The sequence below is a fragment of the Emys orbicularis genome, chromosome 6 (genome assembly GCF_028017835.1).
Source record: "Emys orbicularis isolate rEmyOrb1 chromosome 6, rEmyOrb1.hap1, whole genome shotgun sequence".
Classification (NCBI taxonomy): Eukaryota; Metazoa; Chordata; order Testudines; family Emydidae; genus Emys; species Emys orbicularis.
In genome coordinates, this window is record NC_088688.1 from 103,834,516 (window position 1) to 103,847,561 (window position 13,046).

General features: G+C 40.8%; 1 protein-coding gene across 2 annotated transcripts in view; it reads left to right on the forward strand.

Annotated features, from left to right (window-relative positions):
• Positions 1–13,046, forward strand: part of MLLT3 (MLLT3 super elongation complex subunit) — a 224,070-nt gene that overhangs the window by 199,743 nt on the left and 11,281 nt on the right. For both annotated transcript variants that reach the window (XM_065406709.1, XM_065406708.1), the window contains 3 exons: positions 6,837–6,936; positions 10,939–11,010; positions 12,425–12,496. In XM_065406709.1, the coding sequence (XP_065262781.1) occupies positions 6,837–6,936; positions 10,939–11,010; positions 12,425–12,496 (244 nt within the window). The remainder of the gene's footprint in view (positions 1–6,836; positions 6,937–10,938; positions 11,011–12,424; positions 12,497–13,046) is intronic.

Consider the following 13,046-nt stretch of genomic DNA (forward strand, 5'->3'; position numbering starts at 1 on the left):
ATCAGATGCTCCCAGATGTGAGCTGCTTCTACACAAAACCATTTGGTCAGTTTGAGCCATTCTCCTCTAACTTTCACTGGCTTTACACTGTTGTGACTTTGTTAGGTTGTTTTTGATTCACATTGGCGTAAGCGAGAGCAGAATCAGGTCCTCCATGTGCAAGGTGTTCTGTACCCCGGGTACAAGTTAACCCACAAATCTTGTGATTGACATATATAAAGCTGTCAAAGTTGATTGTTTTAGAGGGACTTATCTAAGCAATTTACATAGTGTCCAGTTCATGGAGGATGTATTGCAAGCCCTAGTCCCAAAAATGATGAGGTTTCTGGCCTGATTTTTTTATTATCTGTTCTGCATCCCGACTTTGACTTCAGTATGACATAACAAATGAGAAATTCATCATACATTCTAAGCTGTTGCCATATGTCATTGAAAATCCTGTACAAGGTGGAACAGGGGCTCTCAAACTTTTTCATAGTGGGTAGATACCTCATCTTAAAGAGGTTCTTGTGGACTTCTTGTCCTATCCTTCATGACCTATCCTTCATCCCACATAACACTTGAGTATCAATTTGTGCAATTGCTTATGTGGAAGAGTAATATTAGGAAAGTATTAAATGTAGTTTAGCTGTCTCTCTAATGCAGTTTATCATCTGGAATCAAGGAGAAAAGCAGACCCTGCGAACAGCCACCATTCTACAGATATCAGTTTGAGAACCTCTGAATTGGAATATTAATGTTAAATATAATTTATAAGGCACTTTCGGTCCCATCTGTCTCCAGCTGTAGAGGGTTTTTTTGTTTGTTTGTTTTGGGGGTGTTGGTGTCTCTAAATAAAACTTTGCGAAACTTAAGACAAATAGAAATGTTTCTCAATTTTTTTAAAACTCAGTGGGTAACTTTAAAAAAAACACAAGTAAACATTCCCCTCCATGCAGTGTTTACAGCCTAGACCAGGGATGGCCAGCCTGTGGCTCCGGAGCCACATGCGGCTCTTCAGAAGTTAATATGTGGCTCCTTGTATAGGCAGCGACTCTGGGGCTAGAGCTACAGGTGCCAACTTTCCAATGTGCTGGGGGGTGCTCGCTGCTCAACCCCTGGCTCTGCCACAGGCCCTGCCCCCACTCCACTGCTTCCACCCCCTCCCCTGAGCCTGCCATGCCCTCGCTCCTCTCCCCTCCCCCCCCGAGCCTCCTGCACGCCACAAAACAGCTGATCGGGAGGTGCAGGGAGTGAGGGAGGGAGAGGCACTGATCCACGGGGCTGCCTGTAGGTTGGAGGTGCTGGGAGCGGGGAGGGGAAGTTGATGGGGGGCTGCTGACGTATTACTGTGGCTCTTTGGCAATGTACAGTAACTCTTCACTTAAAGTTGCATTTTTCAGGAACATAACTACAATGTTAAGTGAAACAATGTTAAACGAATCCAATTTTCCCATAAGATTTAATGTAAGTGCGGGGGGTTAGGGTCCAAGGAAATTTTTTGGGGGCAGACAAAAGGTATTATGTACTGTACAGTACTGTACTGTACTGTGGTTGGGAAGTGCCCCGGCTTACCTCACACAGGCACAGCCGCTGCAGGCAAGGACGCTAGGAAGCACCTTCGCAGCAGCAGCGGCAGCTTCCCCGGAGAAGAACAGGAGCCGACTTTGCCGGGGGATGCTCCAGGCCCACCTCTTCCTGTCCCTGTTCCACTCCAGGCCCACCTCTTCCCACCCCCACTCCACCTCCTCTCCAGAGCTCGCCACATCCCCGCTCCTCTACTCCACCCCACCCCAAAGTCCTAAGCGCTGCCAAACAGCTGTTTGGCGGCACTTAGGACTTTCTGGGAGGGAGGGGCAGGAGCGGGGAAGCGCCGCGTCTCCACTCCTCCCCATCCCTCCCTCCCAGAAAGTCCTAAGCGCCGCCAAACAGCTGTTTGGCAGCGCTTAGGACTTTCTGGGAGGGAGGGGGAGAAGTGGAGATGCAGCCCTTCCCCGCTCCTCCCCCTCCCTCCCAGAAAGTCCTAAGTGCTGCCAAACAGCTGTTTGGCAGTGGGGGAAGCTCGGGGGGGGGGGGGAGGCGGAGAAGAGGAACTTGTGCAATGCTCTCTTGTAAAGTCTCTGCTCTTCCACAGAATCTTGCAGGCAGCTAAACGACGTTATTATAAGGGAGCATTGCACAACTTTAACGCGCATGTTCCCTAATCGAGCAGCAACGTAACTTTGAAACAAGGTTAAGCAGGAAGACGTTAAATGAGGAGTTACTGTACGTTGGTAAATTCTGGCTCCTTCTCAGGCTCAGGTTGGCCACCCTTGGCCTAGACTTTGCAGCATTGTGCATGAGCATAAGAAACAGAAGGTAAAGTTGAACATTTAGCCTTGGCATTTCCAAGATAGTGAACTGTTAAATCGTAAAATGTGTTATGCAAGGAGAGAAATTTTTAAGACATTTGTAGTGACTTAAAAAAAATCTAGTAGATATGATTTTTCTCTTCCTCCAAATCCTGTATGTTTCAACTCATGATAATAAAAGAGCCTAGCTTTATGGTGAAGAGATTAAAAAAGACAGTATTTTTTTAAACCCGAAACGGTGAAACATCTCTAAAATACTTTTTTCTGTAAAACATGGCATATGCAGATAATGCAACGGTGTGGCTTATAGCTTTTGTTGATAACTTTACTTTTACCCAGAACTTCATTGAAAAAACCCTAAATATTTTATTCTGTTTATTCAAACTAGAAAATGGCTTATTATTTTTGATGTTTAAATAAAACAAAGTAGGTTTCATCTTCTGGGATTTAAAAAGAGGGACAACAGTTGAGTAATAGTTAAACATATCTGTCCTCCTTCCCCCAAATTCCTCCCATTTGGGTCTTTGGAAGAGGCTTTGGGAGAGATTGTGTTTCAGTTTGCCAGCCACAGGAACAGGGAAGAGGTCCCAGGAGAGCCATCCATCAGGCTCTAGTGGGCTTCCCTCTCTTATTGGTTGGGCAGTCATTGGCGTCCCAGTCTCCCCTAATCAGCAGGGGTGGGGCAGTCTCCTTGCTGAATTTTCTATTCTTTCCAATTGCCACCCTTCTAAGTAGTCAGAGTACTTTCTGATAACCAATAGAACAGTCAGTTGGTAGCCTCAGATTCTCTCCCCAGTCAGCAAAGCAATGATACGTGGATTTAAAGGTGGGAGGAAGAACCTCCATCAACAACCTCCCCAACCCACTTGTTGGTGACTAAGATGGCTTTTCACAGGTCCAACATCTGCATCAATACAGGATCAGCCTGAAGAGGGTTTTGGGGATCCAGCCCCAAGTCTGCATTCATTGTTGTCAATGAATTGCAGGAATGAGTCTTCCAAACTGCTACTCCTGGGGGCATTCTGTGCTAAAAAATGAAAAATTCTGTGCACAATATTTTAAAATTATGCAAATTTTATTTGTCAAAATAACACTACATAATCACAGTCTGTTTCAATTATTTTGGTAATTTATTTCAAAATACTTGTCAGGAAGTATGTCTGTAACAATACAGACGCACACAAAAATTCCCTTGGGAGTAGAGAGTTAAAGAAACCCCTATGACAACCCAGTTCCTGTTTCTCTGCCCCCTTCACCACCCGAGCCCAGCTGGGGGACCAGACACCCATAACCCCTCCCCCCCCAGAGCCCACCTGTGGGGTTCCCCCCAGCCAAAACACCCAAACCCCTTCCTCCCCAGAGCCCAACCATGGGGCTGCCCCAGCCCAGAAACCAGTCCCCCTCCCCCGCAGAGCCCAGGAATCCAGAGGGAGAAACAGCCTGATGCTTGGTCCCAGGCTTGCACAGAGTTTCCTGCGTGCCACCCTGTCCTTCCCTCAGAGCATGCTGAGCACTGCAGCTGCCAGGAACCCTCTAGCTCCCACCGCCTCTCCCCAGCAGTGTCTTCTATGTGTGAGCTGGGCTCTACCGAGTCCAGTGACCCCTAGTGGTGGGTAGCAGCACTGTGGCCCATTTCTGTGGGGGAAATGAAATTCTGTGTGCATAATGTTAATTTCTGCAAAATTCTGCATTGCGCCTGGGTACAGAATTCCCCCAGGAGTAAACTGCAAAGGAAGCCCATACATTATTAGTGGGGTATAACTTAATGCAGCTGTAAATTAATAAAATTTAATGTATGCAAAATTCAAACAGACAGTAGTGATAGTGAACTACAGTAGAACCTCAAAGTTACAAACACATAGGGGATGGAGGTTGTTTGTAACACTGAAATGTTTGTAACTCTGAACAAAACGTTATGGTTGTTCTTTCAAAAATTTACAGCTGAACATTGACTTAATACAGCTTTGAAACTGCACTACGCAGAAGACAAATGCTGCTTTCCATTTATATTTTTAGTAGTTTATGTTTAACACCAGTACTGTATTTGCCTTTTTTTCCCCATCTCTGCTGCTGCCTGATTGCATACTTCTGGTTCCAAATGAGGTGTGTGATTGACTGGTCAGTTCGTAACTCTGAGGTTCTACTGTATTCCTCTTGGATACACGTGTGCAACTTTTCCCCTCCAAATGTCCAATTTCAATCCATCTGTCTCTTCGAGCAAAAACCATCTGTCTTTACAATGCTTACAGTTTGTAAGTTAATGGGAAACAGACCTTTGCAGAGTTCTTGCACAGTAATTCCTAGAACTTCATTCCTCTTGCTTTTGAGTTTTATTACTTTGGGGTATAGGATAAAAGGATACAGAAAGGATCCCAACAAAGTTGATTGTGTTGGTAGTTGCCTTTTTGTGATGCATTATACCAGTAAGTTCTGTTAACTGACATTAAGAAAGAAAAAGCTCCTAACAAGCTTCAAACTCCCACAGTGTCCGTGTATGTTACTGTGTGTTATGCTGGTTTCAGAGTAGCAGCCATGTTAGTCTGTATCTGCAAAAAGAACAGGAGTACTTGGGGCACCTTAGAGACTAACAAATTTATTAGAGCATAAGCTTTTGTGGGCTACAGCCCACTTCTTCGGATGCATATAGAGTGAAACATATATTGAGGAGATATATATACACACATACAGAGAGCATGAACAGGTGGGAGTTGTCTTACCAACTCTGAGAGGCCAATTAAGTAAGAGAAAAAAACTTTTGAAGTGATAATCAAGATAGCTCAGTACAGACAGTTTGATAAGAAGTGTGAGAATACTTACAAGGGGAGATAGATTCAATGTTTGTAATGGCTCAGCCATTCCCAGTCCTTATTCAATACCCACCTGCTGAAGTGAAAAAACAGATTGACAGAGCCAGACGAGTACCCAGAAGTCACCTCCTACAAGACAGGCCCAACAAAGAAAATAACAGAACACCACTAGCTGTCACCTTCAGCCCCCAACTAAAACCTCTCCAGCGCATCATCAGAGATCTACAACCTATCCTGAAAGATGATCCTTTACTCTCACAGATCTTGGGAGACAGACCTGTCCTCGCTTACAGACAACCCCCCAACCTAAAGCAAATACTCACCAGCAACCACACATCACTGAACAAAAACACTGACCCAGGAACCTATCCTTGTAACAAAGCCCGATGCCAACTCTGTCCACATATCTATTCAAGTGACATCATCACAGGGCCTAATCACATCAGCCATACCATCAGGGGCTCGTTCACCTGCACATCTACCAATGTGATATATGCCATCATGTGCCAGCAATGCCCCTCTGCCATGTACATTGGCCAAACCGGACAGTCTCTACGCAAAAGAATTAATGGACACAAATCTGACATCAGGAATCATAATACTCAAAAACCAGTGGGAGAACACTTTAACCTGTCTGGCCATTCAATGACAGACCTGCGGGTGGCTATCTTACAACAGAAAAACTTCAAAAACAGACTCCAACGAGAGACTGCTGAGCTGGAATTGATATGCAAACTAGATACAATCAACTCAGGATTGAATAAGGACTGGGAATGGCTGAGCCATTACAAACATTGAATCTATCTCCCCTTGTAAGTATTCTCACACTTCTTATCAAACTGTCTGTACTGAGCTATCTTGATTATCACTTCAAAAGTTTTTTTCCTCTTACTTAATTGGCCTCTCAGAGTTGGTAAGACAACTCCCACCTGTTCATGCTCTCTGTATGTGTGTATATATATCTCCTCAATATATGTTTCACTCTATATGCATCCGAAGAAGTGGGCTGTAGCCCACGAAAGCTTATGCTCTAATAAATTTGTTAGTCTCTAAGGTGCCACAAGTACTCCTGTTCTTTTTGTGTTATGCTGAGCACTGAAGTGGAAAAAGTGCTTTGTCAATCAGAAAAAAGAATGTAATAAAATTATTTTATGATGAACTTATTATATTGTGGATGTCTTAATTAACTTTTAGTGAAGCACTTATATAAGCAGGAAGTATGCAAGCTTGGAAGATTATGGAAGGAAGGAAGAGTAGCTGTGGTGAATTCACATTTTGTTCATTAAAATGTTTTAAGAATTTGTTCTTCCTGCCCACAATTTCCAGGGAGTTCTGCAATTGGGACACCTGCCTCATTGAGATTCTGTTTACTAGTGACAACTATGAACTAAACAGTATATCACTTCAGTCATCGAGGTGAAGGATTTATGGGAGGGCAGCTATTCCAGTTCTCCATATTACACTCCTTATTAATACTCCTTATTCCACTGGAAGGCTTCAAAGCAGCAGCAGGGTGACTTCTGCTTGGGTGCCTGCCCTTTGCTGACAGCACAGCTGCACTTTCTAAGTTCCGATAACTAATGACAGCTTGTGTAGCAAAGAACATTCTCAGTGTCCCACCTACAAGTGTGATCTAGGAGTGGGAGTGTGTTCAGCCTTTGTTTTTATGTCTGATTTCTGTGGCTCTCTCTTTCCTCAGGGTTAGTCTAAGTGACGGTAGTGACAGTGACAGCAGTTCAGCTTCCTCACCGCTACATCATGAACCTCCACCACCTTTATTAAAAACCAACAACAATCAGGTACAGTGAGGTTCCCTACATATAAGAGTGGTGTATCTACACTAAAAGCTTTGGAGCTAGCCTTGTGTCCTTGATTGCTTTAATTTTCAGACTAATTCATTTTCTTTTACCCTGAACTTGAATATATTTGGCTGAACAAATATTCTCTGTAAAGCAGATGAGCAATGTATTTGGCAGTATTCTATGGAAGACAACACTTTTGTGTATATTAAGTCATACTATTGTAAACGGTAAACTTGTTATGACCTGGCTTTATAATAGCAATCCTACTCTTGGTGTTACTTTCGGTTCACATGTAATCAGGATTTTTTTTTTCATTTGGACTGCATCTCAAAGTTTTAATCAACCATATTAGATAAAGCATTTTGATATATTTATAGTAAATAATGCTTAGCACTGTAGAAATAGTAGCTAGTCTTTGTAGTACTGTTGAGATAGGTAAGTAGTGTTATCCCATCTGGCAGGTGTAGAAACTGAAAGATAAGTTAACTGACCCAAATCTACACAATGAGTCAGTAGCAAACAAGAATTAGAACTCAGGAGGTCCTCATACCTAATCTGTTAGATCACAACATCTTTCTAAATTAATGGAGTTTTTAATAACACATAAGCAATATATGCATTTGCTATTATCTTTAAAGCAATTGACATTCACAATGTATAAAGATATATAACTAAAGTAATTTATATACTTGTGTTTGGTGACAAAACAGAACACAAATCTACTGCAGAGGAAACTTGGTCACACTCTAAACTCTCATATAGCCGGGCTAAGTTAAATGAGAATAAGTACATGTTTATAGTGGCAATGTGGATAAAATGGATCCACTGTTTTAATAAAAAATTTTAACTTGGGTGTTACAGGTGAGCCTAGACAGCACTCCCTGCCTTCCTTCAGGAAAATTAATTCTCTTTCCTGACAAATAATATACCATCAATTCCTTTTCCAATAACACATAAATGTATCAATGCTAACAGCAGTACTTGAATAATTCGTTTATATCAATTAGATTAGGATATGCTGCAGAAAAGGAGACATGCTCTGTGTTTAGCAGGAGCACCTGTAATAACAATAAAGAAGTCCATGTCATTTCACAGTCAGTAAGCATTAACAGGATCAATAAAAAATTCTCTAAATATTTTAATTGATTTCTACATGAACTTTGGAGAAAGATCACTTTTACAAACCTACATAAAGTGACATTTCCATTTCCTTTCAGCTATCACTTAATTCTGGGCAATCTTCCTTTGGAGACTGGAGTGCAAGGAAAATGAATGATCTCTACGTAGGGATAACCAAAGCTGGTTGCTTTTTGAAAATCTCACCTGGTTTTGTGCAGGGAAATCATAACTGTATCTTTCTCTCTCACTAGGCATGATCCATTTGGCCACTGTCTCTCCTGCCATGCCAGTCTACTCCAATGAGCACCATAAACTCATATGTGCTCATTTGGTCTAGCCAAACATGATGGAGTATTTAAAGAGATGCCAGTTGGAAGTGAACAGCTCACTATCTTAAGTATCAGAAGGGTAGCCGTGTTAGTCTGGATCTGTAAAAAGCAACAAAGAGTCCTGTGGCACCTTATAGACTAACAGACATATTGGAGCATAAGCTTTCGTGGGTGAATACCCATTTCGTCAGACGCATGTGGTGGAAATTTCCAGAGGCAGGTATAAATATCCAGGCAAGAATCAGTCTGGAGATAATGAGGTCAGTTCAATCAGGGAGGATGAGATCCTCTTCTTCCTCTCGGGATTAAACAAAGACTGTGAATGGCTAGCCAACTACAAAAGCAGTTTCTCCTCCCTTGGTTTTCACACCTCAACTGCTAGAAGAGGGCCTCATCCTCCCTGATTGAACTGACCTCGTTATCTCCAGACTGATTCTTGTCTGCATATTTATACCTGCCTCTGGAAATTTCCACCACATGCGTCTGACGAAGTGGGTATTCACCCACGAAAGCTTATGCTCCAATACGTCTGTTAGTCTATAAGGTGCCACAGGACTCTTTGTTGCTTTTCACTATCTTAAAGCATTCACACACTGTCTTAACAGATGAGGTAGAAAGTATGCTTTGGGGAATGATCAGGCCTACCTGTACTAGAATTCCAATTGTGTTAGTCAGAACCATATTTAAACATGGTTCTTGCCAGCAAGGTACTGCCATGATCTTCCTGACTGATGTTAAAAGGCCTGTGTTACAAAATAGGTTCACACTACAGAACCATACTATTACAGATTAGGGAAAACTGATTAGTGACTGAAGGAATCAGTTTCAGGCAGGTTTGAGAGTTACAAATACTGAGTTAATATGAGCCTTTGCATAAGCTTTCTCTAACATGTATAGTGACACATCTCGTCAAAACTAGGGTGCTTTGGGTATTGGAGAGAATGACCTACGGCATGTGGGGAAGCTACTGGATTTCAATAGCCACATTTGGCAGATTATAAGTGAGCAACTCCTTCAAGCTTTCTCTGTGTCCCAGGCTAGTGAAATTATATGAAAACCATTCCTGATGTTAGGGCTACTGTGTATCAAAATTTCATCACTCCTAGGTAAACTGATAAAAGCTTTTTCCCTTTTAAAAAAAAAAAACAAAGAAAAACCTGAAAAGCCTGGCATTTTGCCCAGAAGCATTCACATTTTGTCAAGACAAGATTTATCTTCCTCCACCCCAAACTGCAATAGCCCTGGGCATGTTAAATCGAAGAATTTTTTTTTCAGGTGATCTTCATGCGTTGCATTCTGGGCACGTACCATTCTTTGTAAAATAAACACTTAGTTAGGATAAAACAGACCTATAGTCTTCTTGTCTGTGTTGGAAAGTAGCTGCACACTTTTTTCTCTCTCTCTCATTTATAAGGTGTCAGTCACCCAAGGTAACACGTAGGTGCTATCTGTGGGAACTACAGGAGTTGGGGGAGATACTAGGAGTTGGTGGAAACTGATGAAAGACCCATGTTGGGGCATGAGGGTATCAAAAAATCTTCATTTTTAACAAACCCTGACTGAGTAATTTTCATATTGAAGTTGGTGTTGTGTTATGATAACCCCGCACGTTGTTAGGGGAAACTATGCTACTGGAGATATATTCTTTGTGATGAGGTGTAAAACAGAAAGCCTGATCTTTTGTGACCATTAAGCAGTCTGTGACACTTTTCACAGCAACTGGCCACACTCCAAATTGGGTAATAACATTCTGATTACGTAAACTCAGTTTCAAATGGAAAAAAATCCCATTCCTCACTTCTGTCCTAAAACTGTCATATAGTAGCATTGTGTACTCTTGACTATTTGACACATTCTTTACCTAGAGGTGACTAAATTTTAGCATTTGATGAAGAGACACTAGCATATAATTTGTACACTGTGTAGGCCCAAGTTTGTAAAGTAGCTTGTAATCATACTGAATGAAAGGTGCTATGTAAATGCATGATCATTATCTTTGATTAAACACTCTTTTTGCACAATTGCAGGTCATGCAAACACTAGATTAGCTACATTTCAAAAACTGTATCCTTCAGAAAAGGCAGACAACAATAAAGATAATAAGAAAACATATTAATCATATTGCACATTAAATGCATGTAGCCTTTACCAAGGAGGTAGAGTTTGCCTCAGCACTACGCATATATTCAAAAATTTAGACCTCTTAATCTGCCAAGGTTCACATGAAGACCATACAAAAAACAGTCCGGGAAGCTTTAAAATGATATAGAATCAAGTTATTTAGCATCAGTATTACTCTTAAATAACCATCTTGTCGTGATTCAGCATTTTGTGATGTAAGTTACTTCTAAGAAAAGAAGATTGAGTAGGTTTGTTAGGTCAAAGATTGTGAAGGGTTATTTGCAAGGTTTGGTTGTGGTTTCCTCCAGACATTTTTATATTCTTTGTGTTTTTATGTAACAACATTTTTTAAATGTTTTCTTAATTTTTTAAAATTCATACAGCCCAAAGATGCACTTAATACTTACAGCATTTTCTGCTTCTTTTCCAGATTCTAGAAGTGAAAAGTCCAATAAAGCAAAATAAATCTGATAAACAAATAAAGAATGGTGATTGTGATAAGGTAAATATGAGTGTGATGGCAATAAACTATTTAGAAAGCCACATTAAGTTATTATATTTTCTCTTCTACATCCCTTTTACAGTATTATTTTTGTTACAAAACAGAAAACTCACTGGTTAGTATAGTATATCTCTGCTGTAAGTGTTTCTTAAATACAGCATTGTGCTTTTCTCTTTTTTTCTTTGCAAGCATTGTCCCCTCAAAGCTTTGGCAAACTTCGCTGGATGGGGATCTACCACCTATTGTTTGTTTTATGTATACAGTGCCACAAATATGTATAGTGCTTTATAGAACAAATAAAAGACAGTTCCCACACTAAAGATCTTACAATACAAGTCTCAGGCAATTAATAGAAATATTTTACAGAATCTTTTCCAAGGGCTGGTGTTCACTGGGAAATGAGTGTGATATAATACGTTAACTAGCATTACGCTAAGCATACATTAGCACTCAGCATTCAGAGGGTTTATCATGTTTAAATTTGTCAGCTGGCCATGGTTAAGTGAGTTCTAACATGGGTTTTAATGTTGTGTTAGTTAACATAATGTAATCTCCCAGTGTAAGCCCCAAAATGGTTTAGAATTTACGAGTAGTAACCTCGTTGTGCTACCATGAGTCTGAGACTCCTAATTTAGTTTCCCATTCCCAGATTGCCTATGACCTAGTACATAGCACTGCTTTGTTAGACCAGCAGTTTTCAATCTTTTCCATCCATGATCATGTGTTACAATGGAAAAAATAGTAACCATAAAAAGAGGAAGGATGATCGTGACTCTCTGCCCCCCTCCTCCCTCAGATCAGATTTCAACTCCCTTGGAGACTGTGACCTCCATGTTTGGTACCCATGTGTTACTTCATAAATGCTAGTGGGCAGCCATAGATGAGTTTTATTGTGGTAGGGGGTGGAAGGATTTGCCCCTGCTGTGAATTAGTGTTTAAGTTCCAAGGGGGCGGGCGGGAGTTTGATCCCCTCTGAATAACTGGCTCACTTTTTCTTACACATGCCTTCATGCAACTTAAAACCTCCTGCCCATTATTCAACTTGCTCTTCAAGATTCAGTGGTTCATCAATTTTAAAAATGGCCCTTGATGATAGAATGCAAACTTCTATCATATTGGAGAACAAACAGGATTTTGTGAAATTCTTTTGAATATCTGATATAGTGAAATTACTTCAAAGGCCCCTTAAAGTTTTTCAACATTATGAAGTAAAAAAGTTTAACTGGTGGTTGCTTGGATCACATACTGATTAGTTGGTTGGACTTAAATGTTAGTTCCCTTGCCAAACTAAAGAGAACAAGTCAAATGAGAATACAAATGCTGTTGTAAATACTCTGTACTAAATCTGGAGTTTGTGGAAATACACAACTATTCCTTAACAGGTTCTTTGTTTGTGGGGGGGGATTGTTTTCAGGCATATCTCGATGAACTAGTAGAGCTCCACAGAAGATTAATGACATTGAGGGAAAGGCATGTACTGCAACAGGTGAGGAGAGCTCTTGTGCAGTATCAGAGTGCTCAACAAAGTCAAGAAACCAAATCTGTTCTTCCTCTTTTAACCTAAAGCTTTATAATCTGACTTCATAGCTCTCAGGCCTGAGACTGCATAATATATTGCCTATTCAGAATGTTAATATGACCTAAAGAACTATATCACACAAATTTTTCATTCCATTGCCACATACGAGCACAGTTTTAAGTTGGAATCGATCCCCTTGAGTTTTCCAGATTTATTGACAGATATAAAAATGGTGCTTATTTGAGCTAAATGTTGTCACTAATTTACGATATTGATCAGTACATTTCTCAAGCTGCTGATTCATGAAAATTGGACACAGGCCAATAAAATATGGTTTGTGGAAGGGCAAAATGAGTAGAAATATTGAACAATTGGGCAAGTATCCTGTTTATTTTTTGGAAAACCGTGATGAAATCCTTGGTGAAAAGCAATTAAATACAGTTTCTAAGAGTGATCATGAAAACAAACGTCACTTGATGGTAAAACGCAGTATATTCATTCCTTACTCTTCCTCAGT